At 45.7% G+C, this 13,228-nt stretch overlaps 1 protein-coding gene across 3 annotated transcripts in view; it reads right to left on the reverse strand.

Moving 5' to 3' along the window:
• EDC3 (enhancer of mRNA decapping 3) overlaps positions 1-12,397 on the reverse strand; it is a 28,135-nt gene extending 15,738 nt beyond the window's left edge. The window contains exons 1-4 of one of the 3 annotated variants that reach the window (XM_074837336.1): positions 12,324-12,397; positions 9,176-9,357; positions 7,434-7,747; positions 647-982 (exon numbers count right to left, since the gene is read on the reverse strand). In XM_074837336.1, the coding sequence (XP_074693437.1) occupies positions 647-982; positions 7,434-7,747; positions 9,176-9,339 (814 nt within the window). In that variant the 5' untranslated portion in view covers positions 9,340-9,357; positions 12,324-12,397. Of the gene's footprint in view, positions 1-646; positions 983-7,433; positions 7,748-9,175; positions 9,374-12,323 lie in introns of all 3 variants that reach the window. The other 2 variants (XM_074837335.1, XM_074837337.1) reach the window with 2 other exon arrangements.
• Between the last annotated feature and the right edge of the window lie 831 nt (positions 12,398-13,228).

Raw genomic sequence — 13,228 nt, forward strand, 5'->3', positions numbered from 1 at the left:
AATGCTACGCTCATCCAGATTTCTGGGGCTCGATCTTTCACACGGCAGCAGTGGATAGTAAGGTGGGGAGGGACCCCACATAAAAAGCCTTTTGTACAATGAATGTTTGGAATTACGGATGGAAGAGCCAGAACTGTTTCTTTTTACACCAGCGCCATTTAAAGTTCCACAAAACCATGCAGAAATATATAACAATCACCCGAAGAGTATCAGAAGCACATGAAATCTCCTGCCTTTTACCAAGAAAGCACGAATGACGATGTGCTACCGTGTACCAGAATCCTGAGACCATCTCTCCCTCTCAAGAGCCAGCAGTCAAGTCCACGCAGGTTCATCACGCTACTGAAATCAAAGCAAGGATTCAAATGGCTCTTATTCAGGTTCCATTCTTGTCATCCAACCATCAGTTTGTTCCCTAGTGCAAAAACACTTACCTTGTTGCCCTATCTGAGCATTTTTTTTATCTCAGAAATATTGCAAATTAAGGTTGTACACTGATACAAGGCACAGATCCAATCTTAGGTAAATGAATGCCCTTGCTCGTACCACATTAAGCTGACAGACACCCCTTGGGGAAACGATCCACCACATGTGCCCCAGAAAAGCAGCAGAGTCTGCATCCTTATCAGTAAGGGACGTGGCATACCCGTGCAGAATTCTTTGTTAGCGTTCTGGGGTACGACAATCCTTCTGTAGACTATGGGCTCCGATTCCAAGATGTTCTCGTCGTGCCGATAGCGAGCTGGTTTCTCATTTGGGGTCCCCCGGGAACGAGTGCCACTCCTCCTCTCATAAGTTTCAATCTCTTCAAACACAGCTGCCTTGTCAAAAAGGGCCAGGTTCCCTTCGAAATCAAAATCTGTGTCTGGGATTTCATCAATGTCATCCCCGAAGCACTCATCATCTTTGCTCTTCATTTGCCCGTTTTTCAGGCCGCTCTTCTTTGGAGTCACTTGGTTTGGATGACGGCTACTGGATGACCCTAAATAAAAATAAAAGCAAGTTGAAAGTGTGTCATCAATGGAAAAAGCCACGTTTGCTCATACACTTTGCAAACTTTTGGGAGAGGGGAGCTCACGCTTGCAGTCCACCGACTCAAGGGATACTCGCTTCCCAAAGAAGCTGTGGACCTCATCTTTGGCATTACTCACGTTAAGATAAGCTAACGGAAAAATAGAACAAGGCATCAGGAGAGAGACTTTCAGGGACTTTCCACTGGCAAGGTTAGAAAAACAAGCTTGACCACAGTAGCAAAGTGCTTCTCCACACTTTATTTAATTCAAGATGGTGTCACATTAGTGATACGGTAATAAGCTAGCCGTGCTCTGCGACAGTTTTCCTCCTATTCTGAGCTCATGTTCACGCAGGCATGTGGCCCAAGACCTTCTTTGGAATTTCCCTAAATTTCAGAAACTAATCTAGGTGTTTTCTTTCATAACAGGCTGGCCACCTGTTAATGATCTTTAAGGGAGAACTTAAAGCTCTGAATATAAAGCATTTCTTTTTCCTCACACTTGCTATCAATAGGTACACATTTCTGTAGCGATATGAAGTCCATTTCCTTACTCCTATTTCATTATTCTACTTATTCATCATCTTGCATGTTTAAGTACACTTCTTTCCAATCACAGGTAATTGTGAAAGCCTGATTTCTCTGGAGTGAGACTGATTAAAGTCTCTTCATTGCCAGTTTACGGTTGGAGATCAAGGACTGTTACAAAACCATATGCAATTACCAGGTCAACATACCCCTTTACTTGCTTATTTCTTACATTAGTATTCAGGTCACAACAATATTGATGTTTGTTATACCCATTGTTAAATTTGCAATTACTGGAAAATATTTCAGGCCAATTCCAGCAATTACAGATATTGCCTACAGCATCCAACAGATGGAGTCAGAGTTATCACACCAAAACTGCTTGCTCTACTAAAATATTTCTCATAATGATAATCACCTTTATACGAATGAGTTTATTGGCAAAATCCATTTGATAACACAGCAACAAATTGCCACCAAGTTACCACGATGATGTGCGCTCTTTATATACCTCCTCCATAAATTAAAAAGCAGCATTTTTTTTGTCTTTACACATTGTCAATCAGTGGGAAGACAGGGAGAATTTCAAGTTATCTAAGGATACTTAGAAAACATCACAAAAAGATCTGCAATAGGTACAACCTTCATGGCTTCCCACAAAGTTACTTGTCACCTTTGTAAGTGCAGACAAATCTAGCTTGGTCTTGACAAATCCCTCCTTCTCCCTGCCTGGAAAGGCTTATTTGTAACCTCGGGTCAGACTGGCGGAACAGCCGAAAGCTGCCTAACAAACCCGAGCTCTGAAATCCCCCACTTCCAAAGTGCAAAATCCTCCACTCCATGGGCAGGAGCAGCACTTCTCCTAGAAAGTGAAGGGCCTCCCTCCTGTCAATTGTTTCCACAGGAGTGTTCATTCATTTCAGGATCAGGATGGAAACCGGCATAGTCAAGACCAACGGGCCAATTTCAGCCAAGTTAACAAACAGAACTCATCTCTCTACAGCAAAGTTATTCAGTAGCTCAATTACACATCTTAAAATGCTGCTGCTAACTCCAGAACACTCATACGACTACCTGAAGCCTTTATAAAAAACACTATAAAACCAGACGGGAGCAGAGCATGCTTTCCTAGAAGATAAAGGCAGGCTTGCCTGCTATCAAGGACTTTTTAAGCTCTGGCAAATTTGTTCACCTAATATCACGTCTGACTTACGTCACGCTGAAAGATGACTTGCTAAGGATATGTACTCAGGTTTATTCTCAATTAGGAATGCATTGTCTCAGCAATGATTTTCCTCCATTTATTTCTTCCCTATATTTTAGGCAGCATGTCACTTGTTTTTTTCTAGAGAACTGTTTCAGTGACTAACCTGAAAGCTTTCCCAGCCCCCACAGCAAGGAAGTTCTTTGAAATGCTTGGCAGCTCCTTCTCTGGAGTATGTCTCAAGTACTTGAGCTAAACAAAATAGACCTGAACACCCTAAAACACTCCCTCTCTCAAAAAGCTGCTGCAGCTTCAGTCTCCAGATATGCCATGGTCCAGCAACAACAAAAAAGTACACAAGAAGTCAGAATCCAGTATTTCACACGTTGAAAAGCAGGAGATAAGACCCCAAACCTCCAGGGTTTTGAAGAGTCATTGTTCACCATTAAAAAAAAAAAAAAACAAACAAAAAACCCCACAATAATAATTGTGGTAGTGCAAGCAATTTGTTTTTCTGGTCTTTTTGTTTGTTTTAAATGTGGCAACAGTCTGAGTGCTCAACTTATACCAGTTTAAAAATAGTTTTGCTCAAGCATGCCTAGTAAGCACTGAAGAGACTGGAAGAATCATCTTTCCTCAGCTTCATCACCTGGCCTAATGAAAGATATCAGCTTTTCCCTTTCTTCTCCAACACCATTGTATCACTATAGCTACAGCACTATGTTTAAAAAATATCTTAAAGGGCACCTACAAAATTACAACAGCTAATAGCACATCTCTCGCAGCAACAAAGCTACCCTGACTACTGTGCTTACCGTAACCTCACTGCATCAGGAAAATCACTGACCACAGCACAAAGCCACTTACCTCTTCAAAACAGCAGTATCAGTACAACAGCCAGCATGAAACACCTATTCTGCATATCCTGGACCAAATGAAACTAGCAGTACAGCTTTGAGTGGTCAGCGTTACCACACTTTGACAATACACTCTATTTATAGGGTCTCTATTTATGAGAATTTGAAATGACTATTAACTACAGCAGGTCATTCATTTTCAGACACAGTGATTTTCAAGCTGCTGGAGATGTCATCGAGTTTTTATAAACAAACGGGTAAGAACTGAAATACAGTGTAATACACCTTTTGCCAAGAAGCCATTGAAGGACAGAGAGCACAATTCAAGAATTGCTGGTGACAAAACACGATTTAGGAAAGAGGAAAGGGTAAGACTTTCTGGCAAGGAGAATTCCAGTATGCAAGCTGTGACCACCCATTTACATGCATAGTTTTGAGAGAAAGGGAGAGCTTCTTACCAACGCACAGCTTTCACTCTCTGCCCTAGATAAAGGATTCCCAAACCAAATTTGACATATAAACCACTCCAAAGTTGTACATAACTTGGTACGGAGCTAGCAACTGCCACTGCTGACAAGGGAATCGCATCCAACGCTGCTGCCGTCAGCCACACAAGAAATGAAAACCCAGACCAACACAACAGGCCGAGTCCTCCAAATGTTCCTAAACTCCAGGTCGAAGCAATAGTCAAGGGACCCCGTGAGTTGAGATGAATAAGCTAGAGCCTAACCCAAACACAGTGGCAAACAAGCCTGCTTCTTGTGTCAACGTCAAGTGTTATGGCAACCCAGTCCCATCCTGTTACCCAACAAGAGTTTTTATGCTCATTGCCAGGTACTTCTGCAAACAACTCCACGTAACCCTCGGCTGACCTGAAAAGCAAAACGTGGGGATAGATGCACCACCACGCAGTGGATCCAGGGGACAGAAGCAGCTGATGTGAGCAGTGTGTAAATGCTGACGGAATAAAAAGCTGCACTAGAAAAGCTGTGAGAACAATGGCTGGAAAGCTCCCCAGGCTCCCCTGCAGACACAATGAATGGGAGCCAAGACCGTACCTCATCAAAACGAGACGTGCCGGCATTGTGGTGGGCAGCTCTCTAATCCATACCGCTGGATGCCAACTCTGAAATACTGCTGACCCACACAACTGGCTGTCTTTTCACAGACCGCGTTACAACCTTGTCACAGAAGTTGCACAGAACACGGCAGAGGCCTCCAACGAGCTCTGAGCAAAGTGACGCAGTGCTCCTCTTAAAGCATCGCCATCTAGACAGGCAAGAAGACCGGCAGCTGATTCCGTTCAGGGAAAAGAGAAGAGCCTAAAAAGAGGGCAAGGGGAAGGAAAACGCAGGCAGAAGAATCTGAGATAAAACCAACAGGAGAAGCGTCCACTGCCTTCCAGGGCACTAGTGTAACACACCAGACCAAGCCATTGCCTGAAAGCCGCTGTTCACAGCTACGCTTGCTTCCATGGCCTGATCCAGGTGGCTACAGAAAGCCAGACCTTCTAGTCCAGCTCCTTCTGGATGGCAACTTCCAGAGGCTCTGCCCTGCGTGTGTATGCGTGAAGCTTATTAAGGAGAACAGCACATGGCTCCACGTCAAGTTGGCAGCCTGACGCTGCACAGAAAAGCGCCTCCCTCAAAAGATAAACAATACTTCCCAGGCTTTTTTTGTTTCTGAGGAAAAAAACCTTTCATGTCTAGCACACAAGCAAACGTAAAGTCTCTAGAGAGCTGGCCGCCTTCCTGTGAGATCCCTGTGGGAGCTTTTGCTGCCAGCCCTGGCATGAACGAGCCTGGTGCCAGCACGGCACAGAAGCCATTGTTGTGAAACCTGCGTTGGCATTTGTTGTTTATTGATTCCTGTCACACAAGTACTCCAAAAGGGGAACTTTGTCCCTGACTTAGCACGCTAAAGGGCATCAAGAGGTCAACTTTCAGCTGTACTAAACTCTGTATGACTGCAGTTCTAGATGACATCTCAGCCCGTTCTCCCCCAGACACTCATACCCACCATCTCCATAGGCCCAGGACCTCTTCTGTCCCCCTCCCCAAATTCACGTGTCATTTTCCCTGCTCTCCAAATACCCTCTAAAATGTGTGTAAGAGTTCACTTCTCTACCTCATTTATTCTAAAGTTAATCCAAACTAACAATAATCTACATCTAGCAGCTTGCTCAACTTGTTTCAAAGTCTGTAAAAGAAAATCTGACCTGCCGTTGTGCTTATGTAAAACCAACACAAGCTGTTTGTGGTTTGAAGTACTTGCTGCTCACCCCAGACCTACCAGACACTGGCAAAACAGTATTAAGTCCGGTAATCCTCCTACACGCTCCAGCCAGCCAGAATAAAGCAAAGCAGAAGTTATTTTAGACATTTAGGTAGCTGACCTTGAAGTTTGGAAAAGTTTTTCTAAAACCAACTAAAGTAACATACTCAAACAACTGGAATTTACAAAGGGGTAGGGAATTTTAAAAAAAATAAAAATAACCTTAAAGGAACCACAGTTCTCTTCCTACAGCAAGCACCACACAGTGTTTAGGCCTAGGTAGAGGTAAAACACTCAAAACCAGACAGGCTTGAAGATGGTTAGGTCACCAAGGAGCGTGCGCCTCCTCCTCCACATCGTTCTGGCCTTCCTTCTCCCGTGGACGCCATTTGGCAATCATTAAATAAAGTGAAAATGAAAAGAGTTACAACCCTTTCAGAAAATAATACAGCTGTTGGTGGGGGAGGAAGACTTCTGGAGGTCCAGGAATCTCTCCACAAAAATACAGCCTTCGATCTCCCTGTTTAACTGGCCTTGTCCACCTTGGTTTTGTTGCTTTTCTAAACACAAAAGCAAGGGGAAAAAATGAAGTCACAGAAACACGCGGGATACATACCGATGTTTCAACAATTAAGTCATGGAAATATGCTGCATATATACTGACATTTCGGTAATTGCATGATGAAGATCTGGAAAGGAGCACAACCCAGGGGGCTTTGAGAAAAAAAAACGAACATACCCAATTTTGGCACAGCATGAGAGCTGGCTGAAGATTTTATGAACAGAAATAAAAATAACGGATGCTTGACTTTGAGATGCGCTGATTGTATCTTTACATCACCCTCATTAGAGCCAGTTAATTTGTATTTTTAACAACACAGCACATAACATTTGTAATTACTTGTGGGGTGATGTTGTAATAGGTTACGGTTATACAGGCTTTAAATAGAAAAGCTTCACAATATTGCAATTTGTTTCCAGTTCCTTTTAGAGGAAAAATGGAGGCTGGTAATTGGGTAATTTTCAAATAGAAAAGATAGTAGGAAGGAGGAAATCACTGTAACTAGCATTATTCGGCTGTACATTTTCTAACATTTGATGCTGGTGAAGCAGAATAATACACAGGGTGGAACAGGGAATATTTCCTCAAATGAAACTTGAATATTCACTTTAACAAATAAATTGTTAAAGAAGTATTTGCATTTTATGAATATAGGCGTCAATCACACTTCTTTCAGAAATGCTGCAGTAAAGAAAACACCAGTATGTTGGTCTTTGCATACTCAAGGTTATGGGTGAGACTGCATCACCATTTAAAGGGAAGTGCCAGACATTTGGAAGAGCTATACTTATAATACTCTGAGGCACAGCTTGTGAAGTCTCTCCTCACTATTTAACTTCCTCTTCTCCACAACTTCAGGTGGCAATACAAGTATAAAAGCAAACAAACAAAAGTTTCCAGCACCGTTTGAAGTGTTCTTGCTGAAGAAGGGAAGATGTTGCAGCGGGTAACCCAGGCAGGCAGAAAGGAAAGTTGCAGGATAACGCATCTACTCACAGGAATTGTGTCTACGACGGAAGCCTTTGGACTGAGTCAGTGTTTCCATGTGTCGATCCATGTAGCTCTTGGAGCACTGCTGCTGTGGAGAGATGATAATATCCTGATTCTTCATGTCTGTTCTCCTTGGGATATTCTGCGGGGCACTGCTGGAGACGGGCTTCTTTAACACTTTCCCAGTGCCATTCTGACTGGGACCCACTTGGCATCCAACACCAGGGATGCCCATTTCTGTCTGCTGCAGATCCCCACATTGTCTGCTGTCCCCTGGCCCTGGGATCTCCAGAATTTTCAGCTCAGTAATGTCACCTGCCCTAAAAACACCAAAAGAAAAACAGACATTCAGGAATGTCTCCTTCGAGGTACATTTGCAAAAAATAACCCCTAAAGGAAAATATGCAACATTGTACAGTGGGTTTTTTCTGATGTCACTATCAACAGAAACAAGGAGAAAAAAAAAAGTATTTTAATGCTCGAACACACTGGATGTTTCCTCAGACATCAAAATATAAAATTGAAATTACATGAAATCTTCAAAATAACAACTCAAGTATTTCTACACTGCACCTGGATTTTGCTTGAAAGGTTCCTAGCTGAAACAGGAATCAAACAGAAAATGGAAGCAACAAGCACAGACCTTTGTAGAAACCTGCATTAATTTAACAGTTTCTAGATAATACAATTAATCTCAGCCTTGAGGCTATTACTTTTAATCCATTTCTGCAGAAAGCTACCCTTAGATTACTGCAATTCACGCTCAGACGAGGATGGTGCTTCCCATTTCCTCAGAAAAGGGATAAAGAAAACTAATGTAGCACTGGGCATGAGCCAAAACCAAACAAAGAACTAGTTACAAAGACCTCCATTTGCACTGACTGCAAGAAATGAACCAGAAATTAATGTCCCCTACTTTAAACTTAATAGGTTTTTGTCCAAATGGGATATAAAAGTAGCGAGAGCTTGCTACAGACTTCCACACATCTGGAAGAATATGGTTGTCGTCTTTCACCACTCACTCTCTTCAAAATCCAAGGGGAAAAAAAAAAAAAAAAGAGTATTGACTTCAGGTAATCAATCTTATTTAAAAATCAGTGACTCAGACTCTTAACTATCCTAATATGCCAGGTAATGGGAAAATGTCCAGTGATGAGTGACTCTTATTTTTTTTAAGCACAGTGCTACCAGGAGCTGGTGGGAAAGAACTCCTGAGAGCTACAACACTGCTGCATCAATTCAGCTTTTTGGTTCAAAACTCTCTCCTGTCTACACAGAGGAAAGAACATGGCAAGAAACAGAGGGGATAGAGCTGAATTTAATAAGCGCGCTTGATTTAATTGTATTGGGGCAATAATTTTAATTGATCTACCACTCTGCTTTCTCTTCTGTCACACTTTAATTACATATAGTACACAGGTTGAGGGCAAAGCTTTCAGAGAGTATGCCAGCCCCCTCAGCTACCCAAAAACCTAACAACACAATGTATACACACACATACAGTCTCATCCACAAATAACCTCCACGTGTGAGCTACACCACTTCTAACACAGGAATCACAGAGCCAGAAAATAATCTCCTGCACACAAACTAACAGAAACACAAGAGGTACTTCTCATCCAAAGATGCTCAGTAGCAGTAGGGAGATTTAAGGCAAAGAGCTCACTTCCGGGGAAAACCAAAACAAAACATCCAAACTAGATCCAGACCTTGCCTGGAAAAAGGCAGGAGGAAAAAAAGACACTAACCTGAAGGTGACTTCTGGCACGAGGCACTTGACCCCGTTATGGAAAGGCCGCGTCAGGGAAATGGTCTGGCTGACCTGATCCACAGCAGACACTCGTCCTTGATAGACTCCCAGGCTTTCTCCACAATTAATTGACACGATGCTCCCGAGCCAATCCGTAGCCATATTTCTGGCACACAGTTGCTGTAAAGACACAGGCCTGGCCGTAACAAGATGCAGAAAGTGACAACCTGAATCAGCATCAACTGCATCCCCCAGCCCAGAACCCTGGCTCCCACCCAGGCTCCAGCTTTGTCAGCTTCTCTCTTCTTTGTGGGGTGGAAATCACATCCCTACAGACACCAACGATCACAGCGAGCGTGTAAATCCCTGGATGGGGCTTTGCCTATACTATTGTTTGTAACGCACATCGCCATTTACATCATTAAAGGAATAATTTTCTAACTGAATTCAAGACTAACAGCCTCCAACAGCAATATTTAGTCCTGTCTGCGGACATTCTCCCTGTAATTTCAAACAGGGAATTCATCTTCCCTTCCTTTTTTAAAATTTTGGCCTACAAACACTGGGGCAGAACATCTTTTGTGAATACTCAGCAGTGAGAAGATTGATCTCTGCACATACAAATGAAAAGCACCTTTAAGGGAACAGACGGATACAGAGGGGGGGGGAAAAACCCCTAATGCTGGAGTTCAGGACAAAAATGTTCATGCTCTCCAGAGCCACAGTATTACTGCCACAATTAGATAAATGAAAAAAGAAAGTTGCACTCCTTCCCAGCATCAAGTTCTACCAGAATACGGGGGGAAAATTCACTTGGTTTAGTTATACAGTCCCACATAATTCCCTCAATTTTGATGCTTGGCTGAACTTGTATCAACACACTTTGAAGCAGCTAAGCGCATCTTTTGATCCGAGATTTCTTCCTCCAGACAAAGAACACAGGAAGATGACAGGCTCACTAGCATCATGGTAGCGCAAAAGAGCTGACAAGCTCATAAATGAAAATGACTACCGTATATATTCGCCTGTCATGCTGTAATCAACAGTAAGAGGGAGAACACTTGGTATTTACTATAAGGAACACAAAGACAGAAAGCACAGAAGATAACCCAGGAAGATTAACATCAATATATAAACCACATTTCTGTGGGAGTCATTTTAATTCTCTTCAAGCCCTTCCTGTCCTGAGCTTCTTGGGAAAAGATGCAAGGAAAAAAACCCTGGCAATAACTAGGAGGCATGCATGTTAGCAGAAAAAAACCTCACTTCCCCCAACTTTCAGGGGATTGAAAACAGGGGATGCTTCAAAGGGAAGCAAACACTAAATTTGGTCACTAAGCCATAAATTTGTCAGGACCAGCCTCCTCTCTTTCCTGTTTCTGTGTATTTATATTAACCCATGATAACAACATCTGGATTCCAAGATGACGGCTGATAAAAAGCACTTTCAAAAAGACAGGTAACACATTCCCAAGTATCTGCAGTAAAACTAAAATTTCATTCCCTTTCCTGTTTTTTGTATCTCTCTTTGAAAACAAGGGAAAGATTTCAGTACACATCACCATCTTACGAGGATTCTTCCAAAAATAAGAGCCTCCTTTTACCAAGAAAAAAAAATAAAATCTGTGTTTGCATGCAAACATAAACAAGGAAAACTCCTCAGCTCAGAGGATCTCATTCTACTACTTTGTGTGCAAATCATTTAGAAGAGGGAATGAACTACATGTGCAGTGAATGATTTACTTCATCACATATGAGAAACATGAGGACATTTCTTTGTTTACATACACCTGGGAAGTCAAGCCTGCTGTCTAATATTCTGGGCTTTTGTCATACAACTCACAGATATCTTATATTCCCCCCCATCTCTTATTTCAAGTGTGTATTACTGGTATGCCTGACATTCTTGCAAGTTTTAAGAGAAAGTCACAGAATCACAGAATCATCTCGGTTGGAAGGGACCTTGAAGATCATCTAGTCCAACCGTTAACCCAGCACTGACAGATCCCAACTACACCAGATCCCTCAGCGCTGTGTCGACCCACCTCTTGAACACCTCCAGGGATGGGGACTCCACCACCTCCCTGGGCAGCCCATTCCAATGCCTGACTACCCGTTCTGTAAAGAAATACTGACTAATATCCAGTCTAAACCTTCCCTGGCACAATTTGAGGCCATTCCCTCTTGTCCTATCACTTATTACTGGATTAAACAGACTCATCCCCCCTCTCTGCACCCTCCTTTCAGGGAGTTGCAGAGGGCGATGAGGTCTCCCCTCAGCCTCCTCTTCTCCAGACTAAACCCCCCCAGTTCCCTCAGCCGCTCCCCATCAGACCTGTGCTCCAGACCCTGCACCAGCTCCGTTGCCCTTCTCTGGACACGCTCGAGTCATTCAATGGCCTTTTTGGAGTGAGGGGCCCAAAACTGAACCCACTCATCGAGGTGCAGCCTCACCAGTGCTGAGCACAGGGGTAAGATCCCTTCCCTGTCCCTGCTGGCCACGCTATTGCTGATACAAAAGTCAAGCTTACTCAAACATGCATGCAACACTTGAATAAACAATTTATAAGCAATAACTTAGCACACGATGAGTTAATAGCTTTGCACACTGGGCACTGCTGCTTGAGAAGATGCCACCGTGCATATTCTCCCTAGCTGAAAGGTGAGTTAGCACTGAGCTGGCTTCACTCCTTTACGAGGAAAGCAGTCACCGAGCCTACCCTCTCTGCACCTGAGAGACAAGGTGCCATGGGGTGTCTGCTCCCAGCAGGGCTCGTCTCCCCGGGCTGGGTCAGGGCGGGCTGCCTCCAGCCCCACAAATAAACACAGGGCCCCCACAGCCCGCGCCTGCGGGGACCCCGCCAAGAGCCGGCCTGCTGAGGCTTGGAGCCCAGGGAGGGGAGGCGCTCAGCCCAGCCCCCACAGGCCTTCTCCTCCACGGGCCTTCCCCTCCCCAGCCGTCCCCTGGCCCCAGCCTCCCCACGGCGGCCCCGGCCAGGCCAGGGAGGGCCTGGCGCCACGGCCGCGCTTCACGGGAGGGCCGGGCGAGGCCCAGGCCCCTACCGAGGGGTCTCTTCCCGGCCCGCTCCCGCCGGACCCCTCGGGGTGAGGACCCGGGGGGGAAAGGGAGCGGGGGGCCGTCTCACCTGCACCCACCGCTCGCTCCCGCCTCACCCGCGGCCTCTCCACCGCAGCGACGCTCGGCGCTTCGCTCACTTCCGGCCGCGCACCCCGCCCAGGAGCGGCGCTCCAGCCACCGCGGGCACCATAGAGAGGCGTCGCGGTGGGGGCCGAGGCTTCGGCGCATGCGCAGTCCCGCCGCGCTCCGGGAGCCGCCGGCCGCGCTCCACGCATGCGCGGGGGGAACCCGCCCGGCCGGGGGGTCCCTGCGGTGTCTGTCGCCCCGCCGTCACCCGGCCGCCATCTCCATCCCACCCCCGTGACTGCTGGTACATGGCCGCCCCAACACCGTCAGCGCCATCTCCCCTCCGTCACCGCTGCCACACGGCCTCCCTCGCCGCCGTGGCCTCCATCGTGTCTCCACCGCCTCTGTGACCTCTCTCACCCCGCCATCACACGTCCTCCGTCGCAAATCCGTCACCTCCATCCCACCATCATCACCTCCGTCATATCTGTGTCGCTGCTGCCACGCGTCTTCTGTCATTTCTCCATCGCTCCCATCATTGCTTCCAAATGTTCTCCATCACCTCTGTCACACCTGCAGCCATCCCCTCTGGGAGCTCCATCACACCTCCGTCATCGCCGTCACGCCTCCGTCATACCTACCGCACCTCCACCACCTTCATCACCTCCGTCACACCTCAACTGCACCTTCATCACTTCACAGAATCACAGAATCATCTCGGTTGGAAAAGCCCTTGAAGCTCCTCCAGTCCAACCATGAACCTCACCCTGACCGTTCCCAACTCCACCAGATCCCTCAGCGCTGGCTCAACCCGACTCTTCAACCCCTCCAGGGATGGGGACTCCCCCCCTGCCCTGGGCAGCCCATTCCAACACCCAACAACCCCTTCTGCAAAGAAATACTTCC

The sequence above is a fragment of the Strix aluco genome, chromosome 12, assembly GCF_031877795.1.
Source record: "Strix aluco isolate bStrAlu1 chromosome 12, bStrAlu1.hap1, whole genome shotgun sequence".
NCBI lineage: Eukaryota > Metazoa > Chordata > Aves > Strigiformes > Strigidae > Strix > Strix aluco.